At 38.6% G+C, this 24,175-nt stretch overlaps 1 protein-coding gene across 2 annotated transcripts in view; it reads left to right on the top strand.

The window, feature by feature from the left end:
• Positions 1-24,175, top strand: part of FBXO22 (F-box protein 22) — a 31,598-nt gene extending 7,423 nt beyond the window's left edge. The window contains exons 3-7 of one of the 2 annotated variants that reach the window (XM_002753359.6): positions 1,102-1,189; positions 2,017-2,112; positions 5,132-5,296; positions 16,349-16,514; positions 19,231-24,175. In XM_002753359.6, the coding sequence (XP_002753405.3) occupies positions 1,102-1,189; positions 2,017-2,112; positions 5,132-5,296; positions 16,349-16,514; positions 19,231-19,648 (933 nt within the window). In that variant the 3' untranslated portion in view covers positions 19,649-24,175. The remainder of the gene's footprint in view (positions 1-1,101; positions 1,190-2,016; positions 2,113-5,131; positions 5,297-16,348; positions 16,515-19,230) is intronic. The other variant, XM_078333974.1, reaches the window with a different exon arrangement.

Raw genomic sequence — 24,175 nt, 5'->3', positions numbered from 1 at the left:
TTCAGGGATTCAACTGTTTCCTGCTTTAGTCTTGGGAGGGTGTATGTGTCAGGAATTTATTAATTTCTTCTAGATTTTCTAGTTTATTTGTGTAGAGGTATAATATTCTTTGATGGTAGTTTGTATTTCTGTGGGATCAGTGGTGATATCCCCTCCATCATTTTTTATTGTGTTTATTTGGTCTATACAATATTCTCTGATGGTAGTTTGTATTTCTGTGGGATCAGTGGTAGTATCCCTTTTGTCATTTTTTATTGTGTATATTTGATTCTTTTCTCTTTTCTTCTTTATTAGTCTGGCTAGTGGGCTATTTTGTTAATCTTTTCAAAAAACCAGCTCCTGGATTCACTGATTTTTTTGAAGGGTTTTTTGTGTCTTTACCTCCTTCAGTTCTGCTCTGATCTTATTATTTCTCATCTTCTGCTAGGTTTTCAATTTGTTTTCTCTTGCTTCTCTAGTTCTTTTTTTTTTTGAGATGGAGTCTCCGTTGCTGAGGCTGGAGTGCCGCCTACCAGGTTCAACTGATTCTCCTGCCTCAGCCTCCCCAGTAGCTGGGATTTCAGGCACATGCCACCATGCCCTGCTAATTTTTTGTATTTTCAGTAGGGACAGGGTTTCACCATGTTGGCCAGGCTGGTCTTGAACTCCTGACCTCAGGTAATCCACCTGCCTCAGCCTCCCAAAGTGCTGGGATTACAGGCATGAGCCATCATGCCCAGCCACTTCTCCAGTTCCTTTAATTGAAATGTTTTGGTGTCAGTTTTAGATCTTTTCTGCTTTCTCCTGTAGGCATTTAGTGCTATAAAATTTCCTTCTAAACATTGTTTTAGCTGTGTCCCAGAGATTCTGGTGTATGTTGTGTCTTTGTTCTCATTGGTTTCAAAGAACTTATTTATTTCTGCCTTAATTTCATTATTTACGCCCAGTAGTCATTCAGGAGCAGGTTGTTCAGTTTCCATGTAGTTGTGTGGTTTTGAGTGAGTTTCTTAATCCTGAGTTCTCATTTGATTGCACTGTGGACTTGGGATATTTTAAGGGACCATGCAAAAGCATTCATGGATTCCTGGGATCCAATTTCAATTTTTTGTTTTTTCTTTGCAGAATGTTCGCATTTTACCACATACAGTTCTTTACATGGCTGATTCAGAAACTTTCATTAGTCTGGAAGAGTGTCGTGGCCATAAGAGAGGTAAATATCAAAAGAAAAGGTTTTGTTTCTGTTTTTTTCATTATGTGCCTTCTGTTTGGAGTTCAATATTGTACTCATCCTGAGAGTTAACTGACTGTCTGAGGCTCTGCGACTGCCACCTGTAGTATGTGTGAAAAAAATCTATCTTTGAACCTTGACAAACCCTTTCTGCTTCAGATTGATTTCTAAACCTTGTACTGCAGTTGAAACAAATTTGTTAAAAAGGTGTTTTTCTCATTTCGAGATGCTTTAATTCTCCAGGCACCTTTTATTATTAAAATAGGATGTATGACTTTGGCTATTCAGGCATTTTACTGTATTGGAACATGAAGTCTCATTTACGAAAGTTACGTATGGAAATGGTGCATTTTTGGCTTGCTGAGGGAAACGGCAGAATGGTATCCAAGATGGGCACACTGATGCCCCAAGTTAGACTTAGATAATGGATTCTCATTGTCTCATTTGAATCCAGTTATCTGTTTATGCAGTCAGATAGTAGTTATGCTGCAATATCAGCTGAACAGAAACGTACAGTAGCAAATCTAAAATTCAGCTGTTACTGCTAAATTTGACATCGTTGGAGCAAAAGCAATATATGAACAAAGGGGAAAGGCAGGCTAGTGATGCAAAAGATCAGATTTAGAATTTAAAAACCAGGGCCAAAACAGGTAAAGTGTTTGTTTTAATCTAAGCTCTTAGACCTTTATGTAGAGCATTCTGGTGTCAAGTAACTTCAAGATTTCCAGTATTTGCTTTTTTACTTTTTCATTCTCAGATTTGACTTAAAATGGATGATAGTTAATCATTTTGCTACTGTATTTTTACAGCAAGGAAAAGAACTAGTATGGAAACAGCACTTGCCCTTGAGAAGCTATTCCCCAAACGATGCCAGGTCCTTGGGATTGTGACCCCAGGAATTGTAGGTGAGAGAAATTAGCAACTCGATGATTTCCTCCTTGCATTAATGTGGAGTCCTTTGGATTGGTGAATTATTTGTAGCTAAAAACCACATTTATATTTCTGGCCATGTAAAATACAGTAAAGTTAGTCATATTTACCATGGCATTATATTTGACTTATATTAATGTTTATTAAGTTATTTTGGTTAGTATTTCTTATCTCAAGGCTACCTGGATAATGCATATCTAGTAGTCATTCATAAGAAGGGAAAGATCTCATTTTGCCTCCCTCCAAATTAGGAAGTATTTGTGGGCATTTTCAGAGTTTTGTCAGTTTAAGCAGTATTGTTTCTGGTGGGTGGGGGTGAGATGGGCTGGGGTTAGGAGCAAAGATGAGCCTTATTAGGAAACTTCTGTTTCTCTGCTTTGCTACCACTGTTTGACTTCTGTAGCGCGAGGTTATGCCCCTTGCTATGCTTGATTGCTGCTGGTAAATTTTGCTGGTTTTTATTGTTTTTGATTCTTTTCTGTAGCTAATTGGGGGAGGAGAGATTCTGTTGAGGCAGTAATGAGGCAGTGGTTAGATACCTGGATCGGAATGCCAGCTGTGCCAATTAATATCTGTAGGACTTTGAGCAAGTTACTTAACTTCATGGGGCTTCACTGTCCTCATCAAGGAAGTGGAGACGATGACAGCAGTACCTTCTTTGGCGGGTTGTGAGGATTAATGAGTTAACACTTGGAAAGCATTTACACTAGGGAGACACAGAAAGCAATAAGTAAATGTTAGCTGTTATTTTATTTTTTGAGATGGAGTTTTGCTCTTGTTGCCCAGGCTAGAGTGCAATGGCATGATCTCAGCTCACTGCAACCTCCACCTTCTGGGTTCAAGTGATTCTCCTGCCTCAGCCTCCCAAGTAGCTGGGATCACAGTTGCCTGCCACCACCACACCTAGCTAATTTTTGTATTTTTAGTGGAAACCGGGTTTTACCATGTTGGCCAGGCTGGTCTCGAACTGGTGACCTCAGGTGATCCACCACCTCAGCCTCCCAAAGTGCTGGGATTACAGGCATGAGCCGCTGCACCTGGCCGCTGTTATGTTTTTTTGTTTCAACTCAGTAGTATTCTACTGAGTTATTATTTTTAATCTTCATTGAAAAATTTTTTTATCTGAATTTAAGAGTCTTGTACAGTGAGGTCAAAAGGATTTCATGTGTTTACAAATGAATATTATTTGTTCAGTTGCTGTAGCTTTGGTTTCTAAAAGGCTTAACATTTTTAAAAAAAAGAATTTATTTCCTTTTGGCCGGGTGTGGTGGCTCACACCTGTAATTCCAGCACTTTGGGAGGCCAGGGCAGGTGGATCACACTTGAGGTCAGGAGTTTGAGACCAGCCTGGCCAACATGGTGAAACACCATCTCTACTAAAAAGTGTAAAAATATTAGTCAAGTATAGTGGCTCATGCCTGTAATTCCAGCTACTCAGGAGGCTTAGGCAGGAGAATTGTTTGAAACCAAGAGGCAGAGGGTACAGTGAGCTGAGATTGCACCACAGCATTCCAGCCTGGGTGACAGAGTGAGACTCTTGTCTCAAAACAAAAAGTTTGTTTTTCTTTATACTAGTAATATTTATTATTAGAAAAAGAAAAATTATAAGATTCAGATAAGCAAAAGCAAAAAAAAGGTACCTTTAAGCACCACAGAGTTAACCACTCTATTATGATGTTAACCTTTATTTCCATATGTATGTAAATATAAACCAGAATGGGCTGGGTGTGGTGGCTCATGCCTGTAAACCTAGCACTTTGGGAGGCCACGGTGGGTGGATCCTGAGGTCAGGTGTTCAAGACCAGCCTGGCCAAGATGGTGAAACGTCATCTCTACTAAAAATAGAAAAATTAGCCGGGCGTGATGGCAGACGCCTGTTCTTCCAGCTACCGAATCAGGAGAATTTCTTGAACCTGGAGGGGTGGAGGTTGCAGTGAGCCGAGATCGTGCCACTGCACTCTAGTCTGGGCAACAAAGTGAGACTCCGTCTCAGAAAAAAAAAAACAAAAACACAGAATATAATTTTCTTTAGACTTGTAACCTACTATGTTAGTCTGCTAGGGCTACCATAACAAAATACCACAGATTGGGTGGCTTAAACAATGGAAGCTTATTTTCTCACAGTTTGGGAGGCTGAAGTCCAAGATCAGGGATGGTCCCTCTGAAGCTTGCTTACAGCTGCTTTCACGTGGCCTTTTCTTTGTACATAAGCCTGCCTGGTGTCTCTTCCTCTTCTTTTCAGGACACTAGGCCTGTTGGATTCGGGCCCTACCCTTATCACCTCATTTAATCTTAACTATCTTTTAAAGGCCTTTTCTCCAAGTATAGTCACATGGTGGGGTTAGGGTTTCAACATGAATTTGGGGTAGGCAGTGAGGAGGGGATGACACAATTCAATCTGTAATATCTACCTTTAAAATTCAGAGCATATTACAAACATATTTCCATGTCTATAAATATATATTTGTCATCATTTTAATGGCCATATTCTATCAATGTAATTTTTAATCTGCATACCAGTGTGGGACATTCAGGTTTTTCATTTTCTATTTAAAATTATATGATACAATAGTTGACTATACATATACTTGATATAATTGTGAAATATTTTTAGGGTAAACTTTTAAAAATTGGAATTGCTGTGAAAGTGTATTTACTATCCCCCAACTTTTTATTTTGAAAAAAATTTCCTATCTATGGAAAAGTTGAAAGAATAATAGAATAGCATGATAAATGTCCATATACCCTTTATCTAGCTCAGCAGCTGAAACATTTTGCCACATTTATTTTTTCTCACTTTGCTTATAAGAAAATTCTTTCTGAGCTATTTGAAAGTTCAATTGCAAACATGGCACTACACCCTCAAACTGTCAGAGCTGGGAAACTTTTACTCAGGTAGTGGCTTGTTAGCTTGATGATTATCTGAGTGACCTAAACTGTAGTTATCTAGTTTTTACTGAATCTATTGGTGAAACTGTTTAAATTTTTCTCTAGTGACTCCAATGGGATCAGGTAGCAATCGACCTCAGGAAATAGAAATTGGAGAATCTGGTTTTGCTTTATTATTCCCTCAAATTGAAGGAATAAAAATACAACCCTTTCATTTTATTAAGGATCCAAAGAATTTAGCATTAGAAAGACATCAACTCACTGAAGTAGGTAAGTTACTTTTATTTATCATTAACTGCTCATTTTATTGATTAATTTTGTTTTGTTTTTAATTCTGGCTAGTCGGTGGATATTAGGTTCCTTTGGGAGAATCTAAAGTAAGTACACTTGTTACTGGAGATGTGACTAATTCAAACAGGTGATTCACAGAGGCCAGTATGACACACTTTTGGTAGAACTGATTTACTTTTAAAATTATTTTACTCACATTAAAGCCCAAGAAAATCAGAGATGAAAATTTTTTCATAAATTACTCTGTCGATAATAAACTTGTTTGTATTTAATTCTGAATTTTAAGGAATTCTTGCTCTAATAGTTTCTTTCATTTTGCTCTATTTTTGTTTTATTAATCTATTCTTTTTTATTCTAGTAACAAGCGTTTTAGAAGTTTTTAGAAGATGCAGGTTAGTTCTTTGTCGACTGATTAGAAGTATGGAACAAGTAAAGTGACCCTGATGAGTGTTCGGGAAGGTGTGAATTAAGCCAAGTCTATCAAGCAAGGGGTATGCTGGGAAACATCCATAGGTAGTGTGGATGGAGCCCTGAAGTGAATTTGATAGTTAAAGGGTTGGCTGAATGTCTAAGCTTGGATGGGAAAGCTTAACTTAATATATAATAAATAACAAACCAGCTACTCAAGGAAAGCAGCATTAAAGCCTTTTATTTACATCTACAAATGAACTGATGGGATTCACTTAATTGATTAAAAGAATAACTGTTAAAAATCACTGTTGGCATAAAAGCTATTCAGTGGTAACACCTCATTTCTGCATAGGATTAGCCAGCCTGTAGAGATAAACCTCCATTATTTGAAATGGGACTTAACCTAGCAGGAGTAAAAAAAATTGTGTAGCAGCAAAGGTAAAATTCATTTTACTGATGAGGAAAAAAGGGGGTATGAACATTAAGACATGTTTTTACAACTGTCCATGACAATGTAAAAAAAAAAAAAAAGTGCAAGTGGTTGGTAGATGGGAGGGGAAGCATAGACCAAAGGCATTAGAAGCAAAGACTAGCAGCCGGGAGCCTCTTAATAATGTGGAAGAGGGTGGTCAGGTCCACATAGATGGTGGAAAGTTTCAACAGCCAGCTCTGTTGAACACAGGGAAGGGTAGCTATCAAGAATGCTGACTTAGAAATGAAATCAGTATGTTCAAGAAATACCTGCACTCCCATGTTTATTGCAGCACTGTTCACAATAGCTAGGATATGGAATTAACCTGAGTGTCCATTAACCGATGAGTGGATAAAGAAAATGTGGTATATATACATAATGAAATACTATTCAGCCCTAGAGAATTTGCACCAGCATGGATGAACCTGGAGGGTGTTATGTGAAATAAGCCAGGACCAGAAAGATGAATAGTGCATGATCTCACTCGTGTGGAATCTAAAAAAATTGCTCTCATAGAAATGTAGAGTTGAATGGCAGTTACCAGGGTCTAGAGTGGTTGGGAGTGGGTTTGGGGAGATGATGGTCAACGGATACAAAATGCATCTGGGAGGAATAAGTTCTAGAGGTCTGTTGTACAACATGGAGACTATAGTCGGTGACCATATATTCTTTTTTTTTTTTTTTTCAGAGAAGAGTCTCACTTTGTCACTCAAGGTGGAGTGCAGTGGCTTGATCTCAGCTCACTGCAACCTCCACTTCCTGGGTTCAAGTGATTGTCATGTTTCAGACTCCTGAGTAGCTGGGACTACAGGCTATGTGCACCACTATGCCGGGCTAATTTTTTTTTTTCTGTCTTTTATTTGAAATGGGGTTTCACGATGTTAGCCAGGCTGGTCTCAAACTCCTGGCCTCAAGTGATCTGCCTGTCTTGGCCTCCCAAAGTGCTAGGATTACAGGTGTGATACATCTTGAAGATTGCTGAGAGAGTGACTGTTACCTCAAAAGTGGTAACTATATGAGATAATGTATATGTTAAGTAGTTAGATTTAACCTTTCCTCAGTGTATATGTACTTAAAAACATCATGTTATACATTGATAAATACATACAATTTTACTTGTCAGTTAAAAAATAAAGAAATAGAAGGATGGCAGGCTTGTAGCTGCCCTAGTTCTGCTACTTTCTGGCTCTCCAATTAGGGCAAGCTTTTAAATTTTCTAAACCTCCATTTTTCTCATCTGTAAAGTGGAAACAACTAACAGTGAATTCACAGAATTGTGAAGATTTAAGAGTGCTTTAGCTCATTCAGAAGCCATATGCCAGAGGAGCATGCACGTGTCTTGGCTTGAAGTGACAATGATGGCCAGTGTTTATGGAGGTACTGTATGCCAGGTATTGTGCTGCGCTGCACTTCTCACCTTCACAGCTTTGCCACATAGAATTATTTATGGAATATTTTCGATGAGGAAACTGAACTTTAATGGCAGTAGAGAGTTAAGGCTCTTAGGGTATGTAAATAGCAGAGTTAGCAGAAATTTTAAAGCTATCCTAAATTAAGAATGCCAAACCTCCTTTGGAAAGAGGTCAGATAGTGCCTTTAAAATTGACCCTTTGTTAAGTGTAAAGGCAAAATGAATTTTAGGAGCAGATGTGGCTATGTACTGACCTTATGTGATCTTGTCATAACATAGTGAGACTTGATATTGGTAGGCTAGCAGGAGCTAACAAAGTTCAACAAACTAGATGTTAGAAAATAGTAGGTCTGAAGCTCAAAGGAAGGCTGTGGTCAGACATGTTGGTTTGAGAGCCATTTGCATGTTGCCTGGCAGTCTGTCTGTAAACGCATCAAGTGCCTTTGAAGGCCTTGGAGTAAGCCAGTCCAGGGCAACTTAGCCCAGATTCTGAAAAGATTCACAGCAGCAAATTTAGTGTAAGGAAGGAAGATGACAAATGTGTTGCTGTTGATGAGATGGCTGTCTGTATTCAGTTGGCTCATAACGTAGAAATCCTACATTTGTTTTATTCAGGCTGGGTATGGTGGCTCATGCCTATAATTTCAGTGCTTTGGGAAGTTGAGGCGGCCAGCCTGGAGAATATAGTGAGACCTCATTTCTACAAAAAAAACCTAAAAAACTAGCCAAGCATGGTGGCATGCACCTGTAGTCTCAGCTATTTAGGGGGCTGAGGTGGGAGGATTGCTTGAGCCCAAGAGGCGGAGGTTGCCATGAGCTGAAATCATGCCACTCTACTGTAGCCTGGGCGACAGAGTGAGACCCTGTCTCAAAAAAAAAAATTTTTTTTTCAGCATGTTAAAGGTATCATAACTGGATGCAGATTCTGTCTCAGTGACATTCCAGAAAAGGTATGAAGGATACATATACGGTCATGTGTTGCTCAGTGAAGGGGATGAGTTCTGAGAAATGCATCTTTAGGTGATGTTGTTGTTATGCAAACGTCATAGTACTTACGCAGACCTAGATGTACAGCCTACTATACCTAGGCTGTGCGGTATAGCCTGTTGCCCCAGGCACAAACCTGGACAGGATGTTACTGTACTGAGTACTATAGGCAGTTGTAACACAATTGTAAGTATTGGTGCATCTGAACATATCTAAACATTAAAAAGACACAGGGAAAACAAGATATGACATACAGTATACCTCTCTAGGGCACTTAACATGAATGAGATTTGCAAGACCAGAAGTTGGTCTGGCTGAGTCAGTGAGTGGTAAGTGAATGTAAAGGCCTAGCGCTGTATAGCCCTGTGGAGTACAGTTTGTAAACACTGTATGCTTAGACTACACTAAATTAATTTAAAAATTTTTGTTTGGCCAGGCACAGTGGCTCAAGCCTGTAATCCTAGCACTTTGGGAGGCCGAGGTAGGTGGATCACTTGAGGGTCAGGAGTTTGAGACCAGCCTGGCCAACGTTGTGAAACCCCATCTCTACTAAAAATGCAAAAATTAGCCAGGTGTGGTGGCACGTGCCTGTAGTCCCAGCCACTTAGGAGGCTGAGGCAGGAGAATTGCTTGAACCCAGGAGGTGGAGGTTGCGGTGAGCCAAGATTGCGCCATTGCACTCCAGCCTGGGTGACAGTGAGACTCTGTCTCAAAAAAAAGAAAAAAAAATTTCTTCAATATTAAATTAACCATAGCTTACTGTAACTTTTTTACTTTTTAAATATTTGCTTTTTTTTTTTTAGCTCTTAAACTCTTCTGTAATAACCCTTAGCTTAAAACACAAACACATTGTACAGCTAGATAAAAAGTTTTCTTATATCCTTAATTTATTTTTTTAACTTTTTAAGCTTTTTGTTAAAAACTAAGACACACACACATTAGCCTAGGTCTGTACAGGGTCAAGACCATCAACATCACTGTCTTCCACCACTGCATCTCGTCCCACTGGAAGGTCTTCGGGGTAGTAATATGCATGGAGCGGTCATCTCCTATGACAACAGTGCCTTCTTCTGGAATGCCTTCTGAAGGACCCTGCCTGAGGCTGTTTTACAGTTAGCTTTTTTTTTTTAATTAGTAGGAGGAGTAATCTCTAAAATCACAATAAAAAGTGTAGGATAGTAAATCTAAGCCAGTAACATAGTCATTCATTGTCATCAAGTATGATGCATTGTGCATGACTGTATGTGCTATACCTTTATACGCCTGGCACTGCAGTAAGCTTGTTGACAACAGCATCCCCACAGACATTTGAGTAATGCTTTGTGCTACACGCGAGACAGTAGGAATTTTGTAGCTGTATTAATCTTCTGGCACCACTGTTGTATATGCTTACTGTGTGCGTCACCACGCCTGGCTGTCCTTAACTGAAGTGTTACGTGGTGCTTGACTGTATCATAACCCAGTGAGCATGTGAGGTGTGCTGTGAGAGCAGAATGGGTAGATTGCCGTAGGGTTTCTGCCAGTGGGAGGGATCAAGAAGGCTTTCTGGAGCAGGTGGTATTTAAGCCCTTGAAGGATGGAACGCATATGAGATACAGATGAGTAATAGCACTTGCTAAAGGAATACAGAAACACAGGCACAGAGCCAGGAAATCCCAGAGTATGTTGGAGAAATAGTAATTGTTTTGAAAGCAAAGGGTATGTGCAAGGAGATCATGGGAACAAAGGGTGGGGTGCAGTGAGGCCAGGCTAAAGAGTCTGGGCTTAGTTCCAGACTATGGCAACTGTTACTCAGATGTCATTGAACAGAAGTGAATGTGGCCCTCCTGTGTGGGGAGACAGTGGAAATGGGAGACCACTTAGGAGTTCTCTGCAAGAGTCCAGGCAAGAAATAACACTAGGGCATGAGGAGTGGGGAATGAATTGGAGGAAATTAACAAATGATAAGATGTGAAAGAGAAGGGAAACTGGGGCCTCAGTAATTACTTTTGAGTTTTGATCCTAGGAGACGGGGTGATGGTGGTACAGAGACCAGAAATGGGAACACTGGGACAGGAGGAGCAGGATTGGGAGAAGAAATTGGGAAAAATCAAACCCCATTAGAGATACTTGTTTTTCCTTGTGATTCAGTGCTGCCGCTAAAGGTCATATGGCCAAACCTTCTCTGTGCTGCCTTTTTTGTCCAGAGAGGTGACATGACTCTTCCCTGGGCAGTACTCTGTCTTCTGTTCCCCCTCCCCCGCCCCCTGAGCTTCCTGGGAGTCTTTGATGAGGCCCTGATATTGTACTGGTTGAAGCTAGGACCCTAATTTTGTTAGTTTATAAGAAAGCCGAAATCTTGAGCAGGAGACCCCCTTTTATGATAAAATTATTGTATTTGTTAGATCATATTTGTATTATAGTGCCAAGTATAGGAAGGAGAAAACTGGAAGGAAAAACAACTCCAAAATGATTGGGCTCTGTGAAGCTTTCTTATAGGTGTCCTTTCCTGAGCTGCTTGATGTCAGCGGTTTTGGCTTATTCAAAGGCATCATTTTCTTCTGGAAATTGAAGCTTTTCCCAGCTTAAAATGGCCATCTCCATTCTTTCATTTGCTATCTTGTGTCCTAATTTTAGGTATAGTTGGCCTTCCATATCCGTGGGTTCTGCATTCATGGATTCAGCTGACCACAGATCAAAAGTATTTGAGGGAAGTGCAGCAGGAAGCAGGTTTCTAAACACAGGAGTGGCAAAATTTGATAGATCTTTTGAAAATACCACTCTTACTATGGTGTGGTGATCATTTTAGAGTACAAGAGTGGATGCAGGACTAGCTTAATTTAGCCATTCAATAGTGTATATATATTTCAGAACACCATGTTGTACATGAGAAATATATGCCTTTAATATTTTTCAGTTAAAATACTTTTTTAAAAAAGTAGATGCAGGAGAAACAGGGTATTGTGGCTGAGGAAAGAGGAGATGGCAGCTTGGAGCAGGGCAGTGGTGAGGAGTTGAAGAGAAGAGGTTGGATTCAAGATGAAGTTTGGGGCTGAATGGACAGGATGTGGTTGGTGACTGATGAGATGTTGGGTGTTGAGAATGAGGGAGGTGGCAGTGGTGTCATATGGGTTTGTGGCTAGTGCAGCTGTATTATACATTGACTAATGCATTTTGAAAGTATCAAATCCTCACACAGATTCTTTAGGAGTAAAACAGTACATAACACGTTGTTACAGGCATTAAATAAGTTAATTTCTATAATGTACTTAGAACAGCGCTCTGTACTAAAGTATTTGTTATGAGATTGGTAGTCTGGTGATGTACTTGATTGTTCAGGTTCTTTCTGCTCCCTGCTTTTTGATCCTTTAATTACTCCTCTTGAATTCTGCCAGCCACCAAGAGGGTTAAAAATGGAACTTTCATGACTTAAGTCAGATTCCAAAAAAATCTGAAGAAGGACAAAGTTTTAAAGTTACCTGCAGACCTCATAGAGAATCTTGAGGGGTCATGGCAATACCAGATGTGAAGCAGAGAGAATTAGTACTGAAGCTCAAGGGATTGAACTTGTTCTGCTTGAAAGTTGCCCAGCCCCTGGGAAAGCAGAAGTGGCAGGAAGGTAGTGTTAAAGAAAAAGCGATGCTGACACCTTTTAAAGAGACCACTGTGACGGGGTTTTGCACTGGGGAGGGAGATCAGGCTCAACTCCAGATGCGCCAACCACAGGTGGGGATTTATAGCCAGGGAGGAGAGTGGGGGCTTGGTGGATGAAAAATTCCTAGTAATTCTGGTAATTCTTTGCTAAATGTACCTAACAGGATTATTACTGGAAAGAACAGTTTCATACTATTCCAAAACTAAAGACATCTCTTGGTAGACACCTGCAGTAGTTAACTTGAATACTAGTTACCATTCCTACATGGCAGGTCAATCTATTCTGTTAACTGAGGTTACATTTTGTAACCAGTTTATCATCTTGGAAGGTTCACCAGGAGGTTACACTTTATGAAGTGCATTATAAATACTGTCCTGGAATTGTTTTTTAATAGTTGTGGTGCGTCCCTGCTAATGTATCAACTTTTGGAAAATTCTAGAATAAAATCTGTAGTCAGATGCAATGGCAGGTGGCCCAGAACACTGGGTCCTTGATGACCCTTTACCTATGAATTGGAGGGAACCCAGAACCTTTCAGGAAAAATTGGCACTGCTCCTTTCTCTTCCCTCCTATCTTAGGCCTTTAAATTTTGAGTGGCAAGGAGTTGGAGTTGTACCTTCCCTCTGTTATCTTCTGGTAGCACCAGCTAGTCTGTGGGTTAAATGCAGAGCCATCCGCTCTATCAGGCAGCCAGTCTTGGCTAAGGTGGGTTTGTTCACTAAATTGGGGTAGGGGAAAGTGATTCCACTTTCTGGGGTTTGTGGGGAGGGGGAAATGTTCTTTCACTGAGAGTAAACCCACTGGAGAAGATGGTTTTAAACAAAATGTGTGACTGAGGCAAAAATCTAAATCATTCGAGGTTTACTGAGCCGGAGGTTGAGGGTTTATCCAGGGAAAACACTAGTCACAAATGAGTGGCCATGTACTCTGAAGAGGTTTTCAATACATGTTTCTAAAGGAGGGAAAGAAGGAAGGGGAAGGATAGGCCCAAGGTGAATGGTTACATTCCTGTGAGATTTTAGTCCAGTAAATTTATATTTTACAGAGGATAAGGTAAACCTTTTGAAGAAAGGAAGAACCAGTTGTGCGTCTCAGAGTAGGTGGATGAATTACTGATCTCATCTTGTTTTTGTGCAGCATCTGGGAAGATAAGCTTGTAATGAATGTTATCAGTGTGGAGTTGAACAGATTGCAGTCCTAAAGTTACAATTGACATGTCCTTGTTTTATGGGAGGATGTATTTAAAGGTTTGAGGCCAGCAGAGATTTTCCTTATGAATGACTTGTGGAAACACTCATCTGGCAATGCCTAAAGCCTTTTGCATTTCCTGGCGGGGTGGTGGGAGTGTGTGTGGGGTAAGTCTGGCTAATGTAGAATGCAACAACACAGGGTTGTGAAGTAGCAGCTGTTAATTTGGGGTGAGGATGGGGCTTCACTTGACTCAGCCTCTAGGCTTAACTTTCCCTTTGGCATAAGGAGTTTGGAGGTCCCGAGATTTTTTTTATTCTCCTTTACTTTGGGTACGTGTTTGTTAAATGAATGGGAGTGGTGCCTTTAGAATATTCAGATAAGATGTTGAGTAGACAATTGTAAAAGAGCATCTAGAGCTTAGAAAACAGTAGGAAAGGTTGAGATCTAGAAGTCATAAGGTTTCTAAAACCTAAATCCCTCAGTGTCAGGAGATGTGTGTGGGTTTTAATGTAGAGTCTGTCATTATATTGTCCTGGGGTAGTGAGTTCTCTGTCATTGGTCGTCATTGTTTGTAAAATAAAACTGGACTGTTGATCTCACAGGCCTCTTCTAAGTCTGAAAATTTGTTCTAAAGAAGAAAATATATTCTCTCAAAATTTCGTGGGGTAGTCTATAAGAGAAGAAAGATCCTTTAGTAATGGTTTGGGGTATATGATGTCATGAAAGTAATACTCTTTTTACTGTCCAAATCAGTAATTTATTGTGTAGAGAATTGGAAATAGACCAGAGGCAGTTTCCCAGAATAGGTCATTGTTTGGTGTTAGCAGTTGGTCATTCATGAATCTGCATACCCTTTGTTTCCTTAATGTAACTGCCTTAGGTCTGTCAAGGTAGAAGTCATGTGGTCAAATTAAATGGAAGCAGTGTGTTAGGTATTGGATTCATTTTCCTGTCCCCAAAGCACCTCTGTTTGGTAATGCTGGCAGAAGACATACATGTGGCCGACAATGATGAAAAAAAGCTCTACATCACTGATCATTAGAGAAATGCAAATCAAAACCACAATGCAATTCCATCCCACACTAGTTAGAATGGCTAGTAAAAAGTAAAAAAATAACAGATGCTGGCTAGTTTGTGGAGAAAAAGAAATGCTTAAACACTGTTGGTGGAAGTATAAATTAGTTTAACCATCGTGGAAGACAGTGTGGTGATTTCTCAAAGACCTAAAGACAGAAATACCATTCGACCCAGCAGTCCCATTACTGGGTATATACTCAAAGGAATATAAATTATTCTGTTATAAAGACACATGCACATGTATGTTCATTGCAACACTATTCACAATAGCAAAGACATGGAATCAACCTGAATGCCCATCAGTGATAAACTGGACAAAGAAAAATGGTACATATATGCCATGGAATACTGTGAAGCCATAAAAAAAAGAATGAGAACATGTCTTTTGCAGGGACACGAATGGAGCTGGAGGCCATTATCATTAGCAAACCTACACAGAGACAGAAAACCAAAGACTGCATGTTCTCACTTATAGTGGGAGCTAAATGATGAAAATACATGGACACAAAGAGGAGCACAACAGATACTGGGGCCTACCAGAGGGTGGAGGGTGGGAGGAGGGAGAGGATCAAGAAAAACAACTAATGGATACTGGGCTTATTACCTGGGTGATGAAATAATTTGCACAACAAACCCCATGACACACATTTCCCTATGTAACAAATCACATGTACATGTATCCCTGAACTTAAAAAAAAAAAATCAAATCGATAGTCTGTAAATAAGCTGCCAGAGGCTCCTGTGAAACCTGGGAGCTGAGGCCAGAGCGAGTAGGCTGTCTCTGTTACACTCTGCCTCCTCCTGGTGGTAGCAGCTTTTAGTCCTTGTCACAGAATTGAACATTTTCCTGCTTTGGAAGGAACTTTTAAAGGCTAATTCACTGGCTTCCCTGGAGGAAGTGAATAAAGCCTGTATTTCAGTGATATAGTAGTTTCCTGAGGCTGCTGTAACAAAGTTCCCCAAATTTGGTGGCCTAAAACCAGAAATTTATTCTGCACAGTTCAGGAGGCCAGAAGTCTGAAATTGAGATGGCAGTAGGGGTAGTGCTACCTCGGAAGGCTCTAGGGGAGAGTCTGTTTTTTTTTGTTTCTTCACAGCTTCAGTTTCTGCCTCTGTGGTCACACTGCCTTTTCTTCTCTGTCTCTCCATTGTTAATCTTTCATTATGAGGACACTGTCACTCGATTTAGGGCCCATCTGGATAAGCCAGATGATTTCATTGCAATATCCTTACTGAGTAACATAGTGAGACCCCATCTCTACAAAAAAATTAAAAATATCCTTAATTACATCTGCAAAAATTCTTTTTCCAAATAAGCCTACATGTCTAGGTTTCAGAGATTTGATGTGGATATACCTTTTGGAGGGGCAGGGGGCACTATTCACCACACTATAGGTGGTTAGCACCTTTTCTCTCCTTTAAAAAAAAGTCTTTAAATTCTCACTGCTACCCCAGCTCTGTGTAAACCAGTGTTTCCTTTTGTTCCTAACCAGGAGGCAGCTTGCACCTTGGTCCACCGAGGGTTGCTGCTCAGTACATAGCTGCTTTGTTATTTGTGTTGATTGTATTATTTCTTAGTCCAAATAGCCATTTAGTTTTTTTAATAGAAAAAAATTGTAATTAAGATTTTGCATAATGTTTGTAAAGAATGGAAAACGTGACAAGATCAAAGAAGATATAAAATAAGATTTTAAAAATGTAAAAAAATGGAAAACTTGATAGCTTAAGCCACTAAATTGCCCTTACCAGGGAGTGCAAGTCATTAACAGTAACATTTCATTTTGTAACATGTATAGAATAATTTCTGTTTTATGGCTGTCTTTAACTGTTGCCCTTGTTTCTCTGCAGGTCTTTTAGATAACCCTGAACTTCGTGTGGTCCTTGTCTTTGGTTATAATTGCTGTAAGGTGGGAGCCAATAATTTTCTGCAGCAAGTAGTCAGCACTTTCAGTGATATGAATATCATCTTGGCTGGAGGCCAGGTGGACAACCTGTCATCACTGACTTCTGAAAAGTATGTCTTGTGTGCTTCTGATTTCCTCTGTGAATGAAGGGAAATGGTCTCAGGTTTTGTCACTTTGGGGTTCACAATTTTAAAAACATGCTTAAAGAATTGTTAAGAATTGTGAACCCCTAAGTTTATTCCATTTTGCAGTGGACATTGGTTAAGGGGCTTATTCAACATAACTCTGCTTATGGTTGGAGAATTACATTTTTAAATACATTGTCCTTTAAGAACTTCTTAGTTGGACTCACATTCTCCCTAAAACTGATGTTGCCATTGCCCATTGATCTTTCCTTTGACAGGTGTGGTACTCTGTGTGACCTCAATATGTCACTTCCTCTCTAGTTTCCTCCTTTAAAGGAAACACATGGTTAAAGTGTATCTTTATGGCAGAACTTCTCAGAGCCTTTAATATGCTCCATGCTTTGGAAATCTGGAAGGGGAATAGTATTACCTGTGACAGTTCCCAAATCTATTTGGTCACAAAACCTTTTGTCCACAGAGCATCTTGCAAGTCCTACTGATTTTTGGAAATTCTGTATTAGATCTTTTGAAAGGCTTTTTCAAGATCAAAAATTGTGGAACTTTGATTTTTGTTACTAAGGCTCTTGCTTTCAAAGATAAAAATATTTGCTGTTCTGTCTTGGAAGCCATTACTTCCTTTCCATCTTGCATGAAAGTACATACCATTTTGAGTTTGAACCAGTTAGGTGGACATAAATGTCATTGGTTTCTAACAGGAAAATGAGACCCTGTCCCACCCTCAATGCTTGTAAAGACTAGCATTTGTTTCCCACTCTGTTTAATATTCGCATCCTAGAGTGGTGACATGGGGACACTCTATGTCCCCATGTCAGACTATTGGAGGTCAGTATCCATAAGAATAATGTAAGTCATCCTAGTTACAGTTTCTCTTCTGGTAGTCTCTGCCCAGAATAGACCTAGGAAAATAGTTAAAGTTGAGGTCCCTGGAGTAGAGGTCCCTGGACTGCCAGGGAGGAGGAAGAGAGGAAAGCCAAGTACTTTGAATTCCAGGCAGTAGGATATCAAACACTGGGTTTCGGGCATACATACACCAAATTCTTGGTGGCTAAGTTATTTCCCCTCTTGCCTAATTTTTCCTGTGTCTTTACTATTAACTTTTAAATTGTATATCAATAGGGCAATGGTGATTCAACATACAGTGTACCTTTGAAATGCAGATATCTCACTCAAACTTAGAACATCTGAGGCACTAGCTTGTTAGTGTAGCTATTTGTATATCATCTACTTTTTATACCTAATATGAGAAACACCCCCCCCATCATTACTCTTCACATGACTCATTAATTTTAATGTGGCCTTCATATTCTGTCAGTGAGTGGGTAAGACAAACCATTGAGTAAATGAGTGCTCCATTTTAATAAAGTCCAGATAACCCAACTGACCCAGGGCCCCAAAAGGAAGGTGAATCATTCTTTGAGGCAAGATTGACAAGTGTATTAACAATTGTGTACCAAAGAGGAAATCTGATAAATGTGATAAAGTTTTAAAAGCAGCAGAGGACTTCAGAAGATGGATTTTGCCCCTCAGAAACTCATTTTACTACTAGCTAGCTTTATTATCTTAGTTACTTACCCTTTTTTGAGTCTTAGTTTCTCACTGATCCAGTGAATCTTGCCCATTTTACAGATTCAGATGTTGGAACCATGATAGAAATGTAACATACTTGTTTCTCCCCTAGTGGATGTTCACTATATTATGCTTTATAACTCTTATCAATGTTGCATTTTCTTTTGTAAGGATAAAATACTTCATTTTTTAAAAAATACTAGGCAAATACAGAAAGCATGAGTTTTTAACCATCAAATTAAGCTGAACTCTAGACTCAAAGCAATAAACAAGACAAAAAAAATCACATTTTCTAGTGGACTAGACATAAAGCTAAAACTTGCAGAGTTAAGAGGTTTTTAAATTATCCTCTAAGACTGGGCACAGTGGCTCATCCCTGTAATCCCAGAACTTTGGGAGGCTGAGGCAGGAGGATTACTTGAGCCCAGGAGTTTGAGACCAGCCTGAGCAACATAGTGATACCCAATCTTTACAAAATATTTACAGATTATCCAGGTGTGGTGACATGTATCTGTAGTCCCAGCTACTTGAGAGACTCAGGCAGGAGGATTGCTTTATTCCAGGAGTTTGAGGCTGTAGTGAGCTATGCTTGTGCCACTGCACGTCAGCCTGACAGAACCTTGTCTCTAAAAAAATAAAATCACCCTCCATTATTATATTTTTAATATACCCTCTTTCAGAATTTGACAGCTGAAGTGGGGGAAAAAGACATTAACAGTGCAAATAATAGCAAAAGTCTTCATTTAATGGACATCTTTGTGTATATTAATAAAATTATAAGGTTCCTTTTAAGGAAGTCAGAAAGGTAAGGAAGCTACCTTCTAATAACTGAATATGGGTTTCAGCAATTGTTATGGATGTGCATTGCCCTTTTGTATTTGTGACTGAAAAAAAATGGTGGCTTCTCTTGATCTGCCTTGTGCATTTTTTATGTATTAATTTAAATAACTTTTAACGGTATTTTACTCACCTGTGAGGGTGCTAAAGGCTCAGACTGACCATAGGCTGCTAAAGGCAGCAGACTCCCATCAGTGAATCAGAAGGATTTTGCTTTTATACTTAAAAATTTTAATGTTCCATGAGATATTGCCACTTTTCTAACTTAATTTTTCAGGAACCCTCTGGATATTGATGCCACTGGTGTGGTTGGACTGTCATTTAGTGGACACCGAATCCAGAGTGCTACTGTGCTCCTCAGCGAGGACGTCAATGATGAGAAGACTGCTGAGGCTGCGATGCAGCGCCTCAAAGCGGCCAACATTCCAGAGCAGAACACCATTGGCTTCATGTTTGCATGTGTTGGCAGGGGCTTTCAGTATTACAGAGCCAAGGGGAATGTTGAGGCTGATGCATTTAGAAAGTATTTTCCTAGTGTGCCCTTATTCGGCTTCTTTGGAAATGGAGAAATTGGATGTGATCGGATAGTCACTGGGAACTTTATATTGAGGAAATGTAATGAGGTAAAAGATGATGATCTGTTTCATAGCTATACAACCATAATGGCGCTCATACATCTGGGGTCATCTAAATAAAGCCATCTTTAAAGTGGCTTTCATAAAATACAACTTTTGGGTTCTGCCTTTTTGAGAAAATGGAAACTCGGTCTATGTGTATTTCAAACAAAAATAAGATACACCTGTTTTGTAGCTTTGATCGATGCTCTAAGATCACACGAAGGTAGTTTTTAATATATTAGAGGAAGGACAACTTTGGACATAACACAGACTAGGAGTTGAGAGCTTTTGCATCAGGCACAAGCAGAGTGATTATAGTTTTGCTTGTGTTGCACCAGATCATGTAGCTGCTGAGTAATGTGACCTTAAATAGTCTTCCTCCATCGGAAGAGCGAAAGGGGATTCATCAGTATGATAGAGATTTAAGACATTCCCTGAGTAACCCTTGCAATGTTAGGTGATGTCTTTTAGCAGAATGATGAATACCTTTTTTTCTCCTATAGTAAAGGAGAAAAATATATTGATGGCTTAAGAAATTTTTCTTTGCTTTTCAATTTTATGAATTTTTTCAGAAGTTGTGATAATATTACTTTTTACTTACTTGACAAAAATTAAAGAACTATTTTTGTTTTGGTCAGATAAATTGACAAGACCAATCAGTATTTTATTATAAGTAAAATGTTTTACTTTTTTCCTTAAAAACCTTTTTTTTTTTCATCTAGGTCTATATAGCTAACTGGTAGACCAGAGAATTACATCATCTTATTTTGGTTTTATACCAATAAAACATACCTTGGAACTCATTCAGAAAATGTTTTGCATTTCATTGCTTTTGGTGGATAAACAAAGGAAGTAAACTAATCCTTTATAAATGAAAACCCGGAATAGCTGATATTTGTCAGCTAGTCACTCCTGTCATATTCCCAGTAGAATGATTTTCAAGTTTGAATTTCTATACAAATATCTAAGATATGCAGTGAGCACCAACTTTCCCTCAATATCCATTCTTTCCTTTTCACATAATGATAGAACCTTTGATTTTTCAGTTGGGTTTGCCTCCTAGAATAAAGACTACATTTCCCAGTCTCCGGTGCAGGTATGACTGCTCTGGGCAATGGAATGTGAGGGGAAATGATGTGTGTCCTTCAAAATGGCATGATCTTTTTTTTGCCCCTTTCTCTATCCTGTTGCTTGGAATGTGGATCTGGTGGTGAGCCATCCTGGATCCTGCAGAGGAGGCAGCACACTATTTGGAAGAAAACCACAGAAGGATCTTGGTCCCTGCACAACCTCGTTGAAGAAACACCATAATTGGCCTGGACTCTCCACCTCCAGACTGTTTTACAAGAGAGAAATTAGCGTATTCCACCTAATACACTATGATGTAACTAATGTTACTTTTTAACCGTCAGTGGTTTGTTCTAACAGGACAGTAGAATACTTGCAAGGTAAGTAAAGTCAAATGTATTAACATTCCTGCTTTTCCTTTTTTATCACTTTTATCCCCTTTTTTTAAAACTCAAAAGATTTTTCTCTTGCTATTTATATATATGTGATAAAAATACTTAGAAGATTCCTTTAATTCATGGTTATTCTAAATACTAGTTCCTGAGGAAAGTCCAAAGAAAAATTGATCAAAACTTTTCATCTGTGAATATATTTAGCTCTTGTTATTCAACTATTATCAAAATACCTTAAAATTCTATTCCTTGAATGTGCTCATATAGCTCATAAGGTAAATATTTTTCAAACTTTTTTGGTCCCTGATATTAACCAGAGTTGGTTGAACAGTAGAGAAAAGGGATTTTTAAAACTGAAAATTATGAACAAAATGAGCCTTAGAATAGAATGGATTATTTTAAACAAATTAATACTCATATAAAATATTTTGTTACATCTCAAAGGAGAGTCTAATACAGGATAATTTCATACAGTATTTAATGTTGTTACAGGGTTCCTTTTCATAGCTGAGCCTCTGGAGCATGTTATGAACAGTAAAATCATTTAGTCATCTGGTTGCAACCTTAGTGCAAAGTAGAAAGGGAAAAGTTGACCTAATAGAAATAATAGTAGTACTGATAAGAACGGAAGTCATTCTCCCTGCCTCTCAGAGGCCTTGAAGTTCTTCAAGGAAGGGAAATAGTAATTTAACCAAAGTTAAATCTGCATAACTTATTTATTACAATTTTGAAAGGCTTGTCTTAAACAAAAGCATTAAAGGAATATTAGCTAAAAACAAACTAAATTCCTAGAGAAACAATCATTGTATTCCTCCGTGAAACTGAAAATAATGATGACATGAAAAAAATGTGAGCATAAAAAAGAGAAGCACAGGTGTATCCTTAGCCTACTCACTAAGCTGACAGTCACATCATAGAATGCTTTATTTAATCAAGACATTTAAAAATACTTATTTCATCTACATACTCTCAAAGCAAAATAATTTCTGGGGCTACAGTTTCCTTTTTATAAGGCTTAAGCAGGGAATACATTTCCATTCCCTTTAATCCCAGTAAAGTCTAAGGAAGAGGGCAAGTAAACCTTGAAATTAAGACCTAGAGATAGATACACCTCTGCAGATTGATAAAAGCGGGCATTCCAGTAGGCCACTTTACATTATAGTTATCTCAGTTTTGCTTAAAGCAAACCCTGACCTTCAACCTAGGAGGTCAGATAGCATAAGATGTGCAGCTGGTTTATATTGCAGATTTAACAAAATTAACATGCAAAGAATTAAACTTTTACAAATCTGAGAACTTTCTATGCAATCTGCAGAAATTTTTAAGAATATAAATGTGCTTTTGTCATTTTATACCCAGTCTGGCCCAGGTTTGCACTGCCATAAATTGAGTCTTGATGGGAATAGAAGACTCCAGATCCTTTAGTTGGGAAGAAATAATAAGATTTTAGATGACTGACTTGATTTGCATTTGTAGAAACTGGGTATGAATTGGCTTAATGAAAATCCTAAAATAATAAAATAAGCGTTAGTGATAATACCCTTGTTAAATGAACAAAATGAACACTTACACTATATAAAGAGTGTGGTACCAGAAAGTTACTTTAATGTTGACCCTATATAGGGAAGAATAATCAAATATTTGCAAGACATGTTATTTTTGATTTATGTATTTAACTTCTACCCTGTGCCACAACTGAAGACAGGTTACAAGAACATAGGCTGCTACAAAGTAGGAAACTGGCAGAAGCCAATAAATATCATGTAATATTTTGGAAACTTTCATTTCTTAAAACAGACTTATAAAAGTTTCACTCTGTAGTGACTGTTGTCACAGCCACCAAAAATAGGCAAGATAGATTAATTTAGAAGAAATTGAAAGAAAATATATTCATTAATGTTGCCTTTAAATGAAATGATCAGATTGAGGAGAATTTTGAGACCACTGACATTTTTCTAATTTTGACTAACCAAAATTTAATCACCATACTTAATAAACATACTCTATTCAAGGTCTTGTTATAATACTAGAATTATAGGGAGATTATAGGGAGGAATAAAACATAATTGACCTGAGTGACATCAGCAAAGTGGGTGGACTTATAAGCTGCAAGCTTTTGTTTCTCCATCAAAACATTAAAAACTGAGTAGCAGCTGTCTGAACAAACTTTGTTGGAGCTTTGGAAAATGCAGAGGTTTACAGCAACCAAAAGAATGCCCAGTCATCTTCAGAATGGTAGGAAAATTTTGTGACATTTTTACTAGCTCTTGCCCCAACTCCTCCCTGCACTGTGTCAGTCCTGAAGCAGCAGAAGTCCAGTTTCCTCCCTTGGAAAACAGAGTAGACTTTTTTTTTTTTGCAAATTACTGTGTACATTTTTTTTCTAACCCATGTGGGGATACCTGAAGGACTGACCCAAGGTCACATTTTTGTTTTGCCTAACTGGAAGGGTGGGCACTGCTTATAAAAACTGCAAAGAACCACAGGCGTCTGGGGCAAAAGGTGATGAGTAGAAACATAAAATAGAACAACTAAGGCCCAGTGGAGAATCTGGGGTAAGACTTTTGGGAACAGTTACATATACAGGAGGGATTTAAAATGTGACATGGATGCCCAGGGAAAACACTTGCCCAGAAAGTTCTAAGACCTAAGCTTTCACCTTGCTCTAGTCCTTACGCTCAAAAGCAGGCCAAAGTAAGTATTGAAGGATTACCTGGCATGAAGCCAATTTGTATAATCTAGGATAGCCCCTGGCATTCAAGGGAATTTATGTCAAAATAGCTGAACATGACATAAAAGAGAGACTTCAGTGATCACACACAAAAGGAATCATCTTTTGTAAAAATAAGTTTGGAAAACTCTGAAAACAAATGGATAACAGCTTTTAACAATAAACAATAAATGATCCAGAAAACCAGGAGAAAAAGAAAGAATCTCATACCTAGAGTTACCATATTATAATAGTGAATACCCAATTTCCAAGAAAAGAATTGCAGGCCATTCAAAGGAAGAGGAAAATAACGCCCATTCAAAAGATCAAAATTAACTGACAGATATTGTCCTAATGAAGGACATGAAACTAGACAAATACTTTAAAACAACTCAAATAGGTCCAAAGAACTACATGAAAGCATGAACAAAGAAA

The sequence above is a fragment of the Callithrix jacchus genome, chromosome 8 (assembly GCF_049354715.1).
Source record: "Callithrix jacchus isolate 240 chromosome 8, calJac240_pri, whole genome shotgun sequence".
Lineage (NCBI taxonomy): Eukaryota > Metazoa > Chordata > Mammalia > Primates > Cebidae > Callithrix > Callithrix jacchus.
The sequence above is the reverse complement of the archived record's forward strand: the minus strand, read 5'-3'. Positions and strand labels throughout refer to the sequence as shown.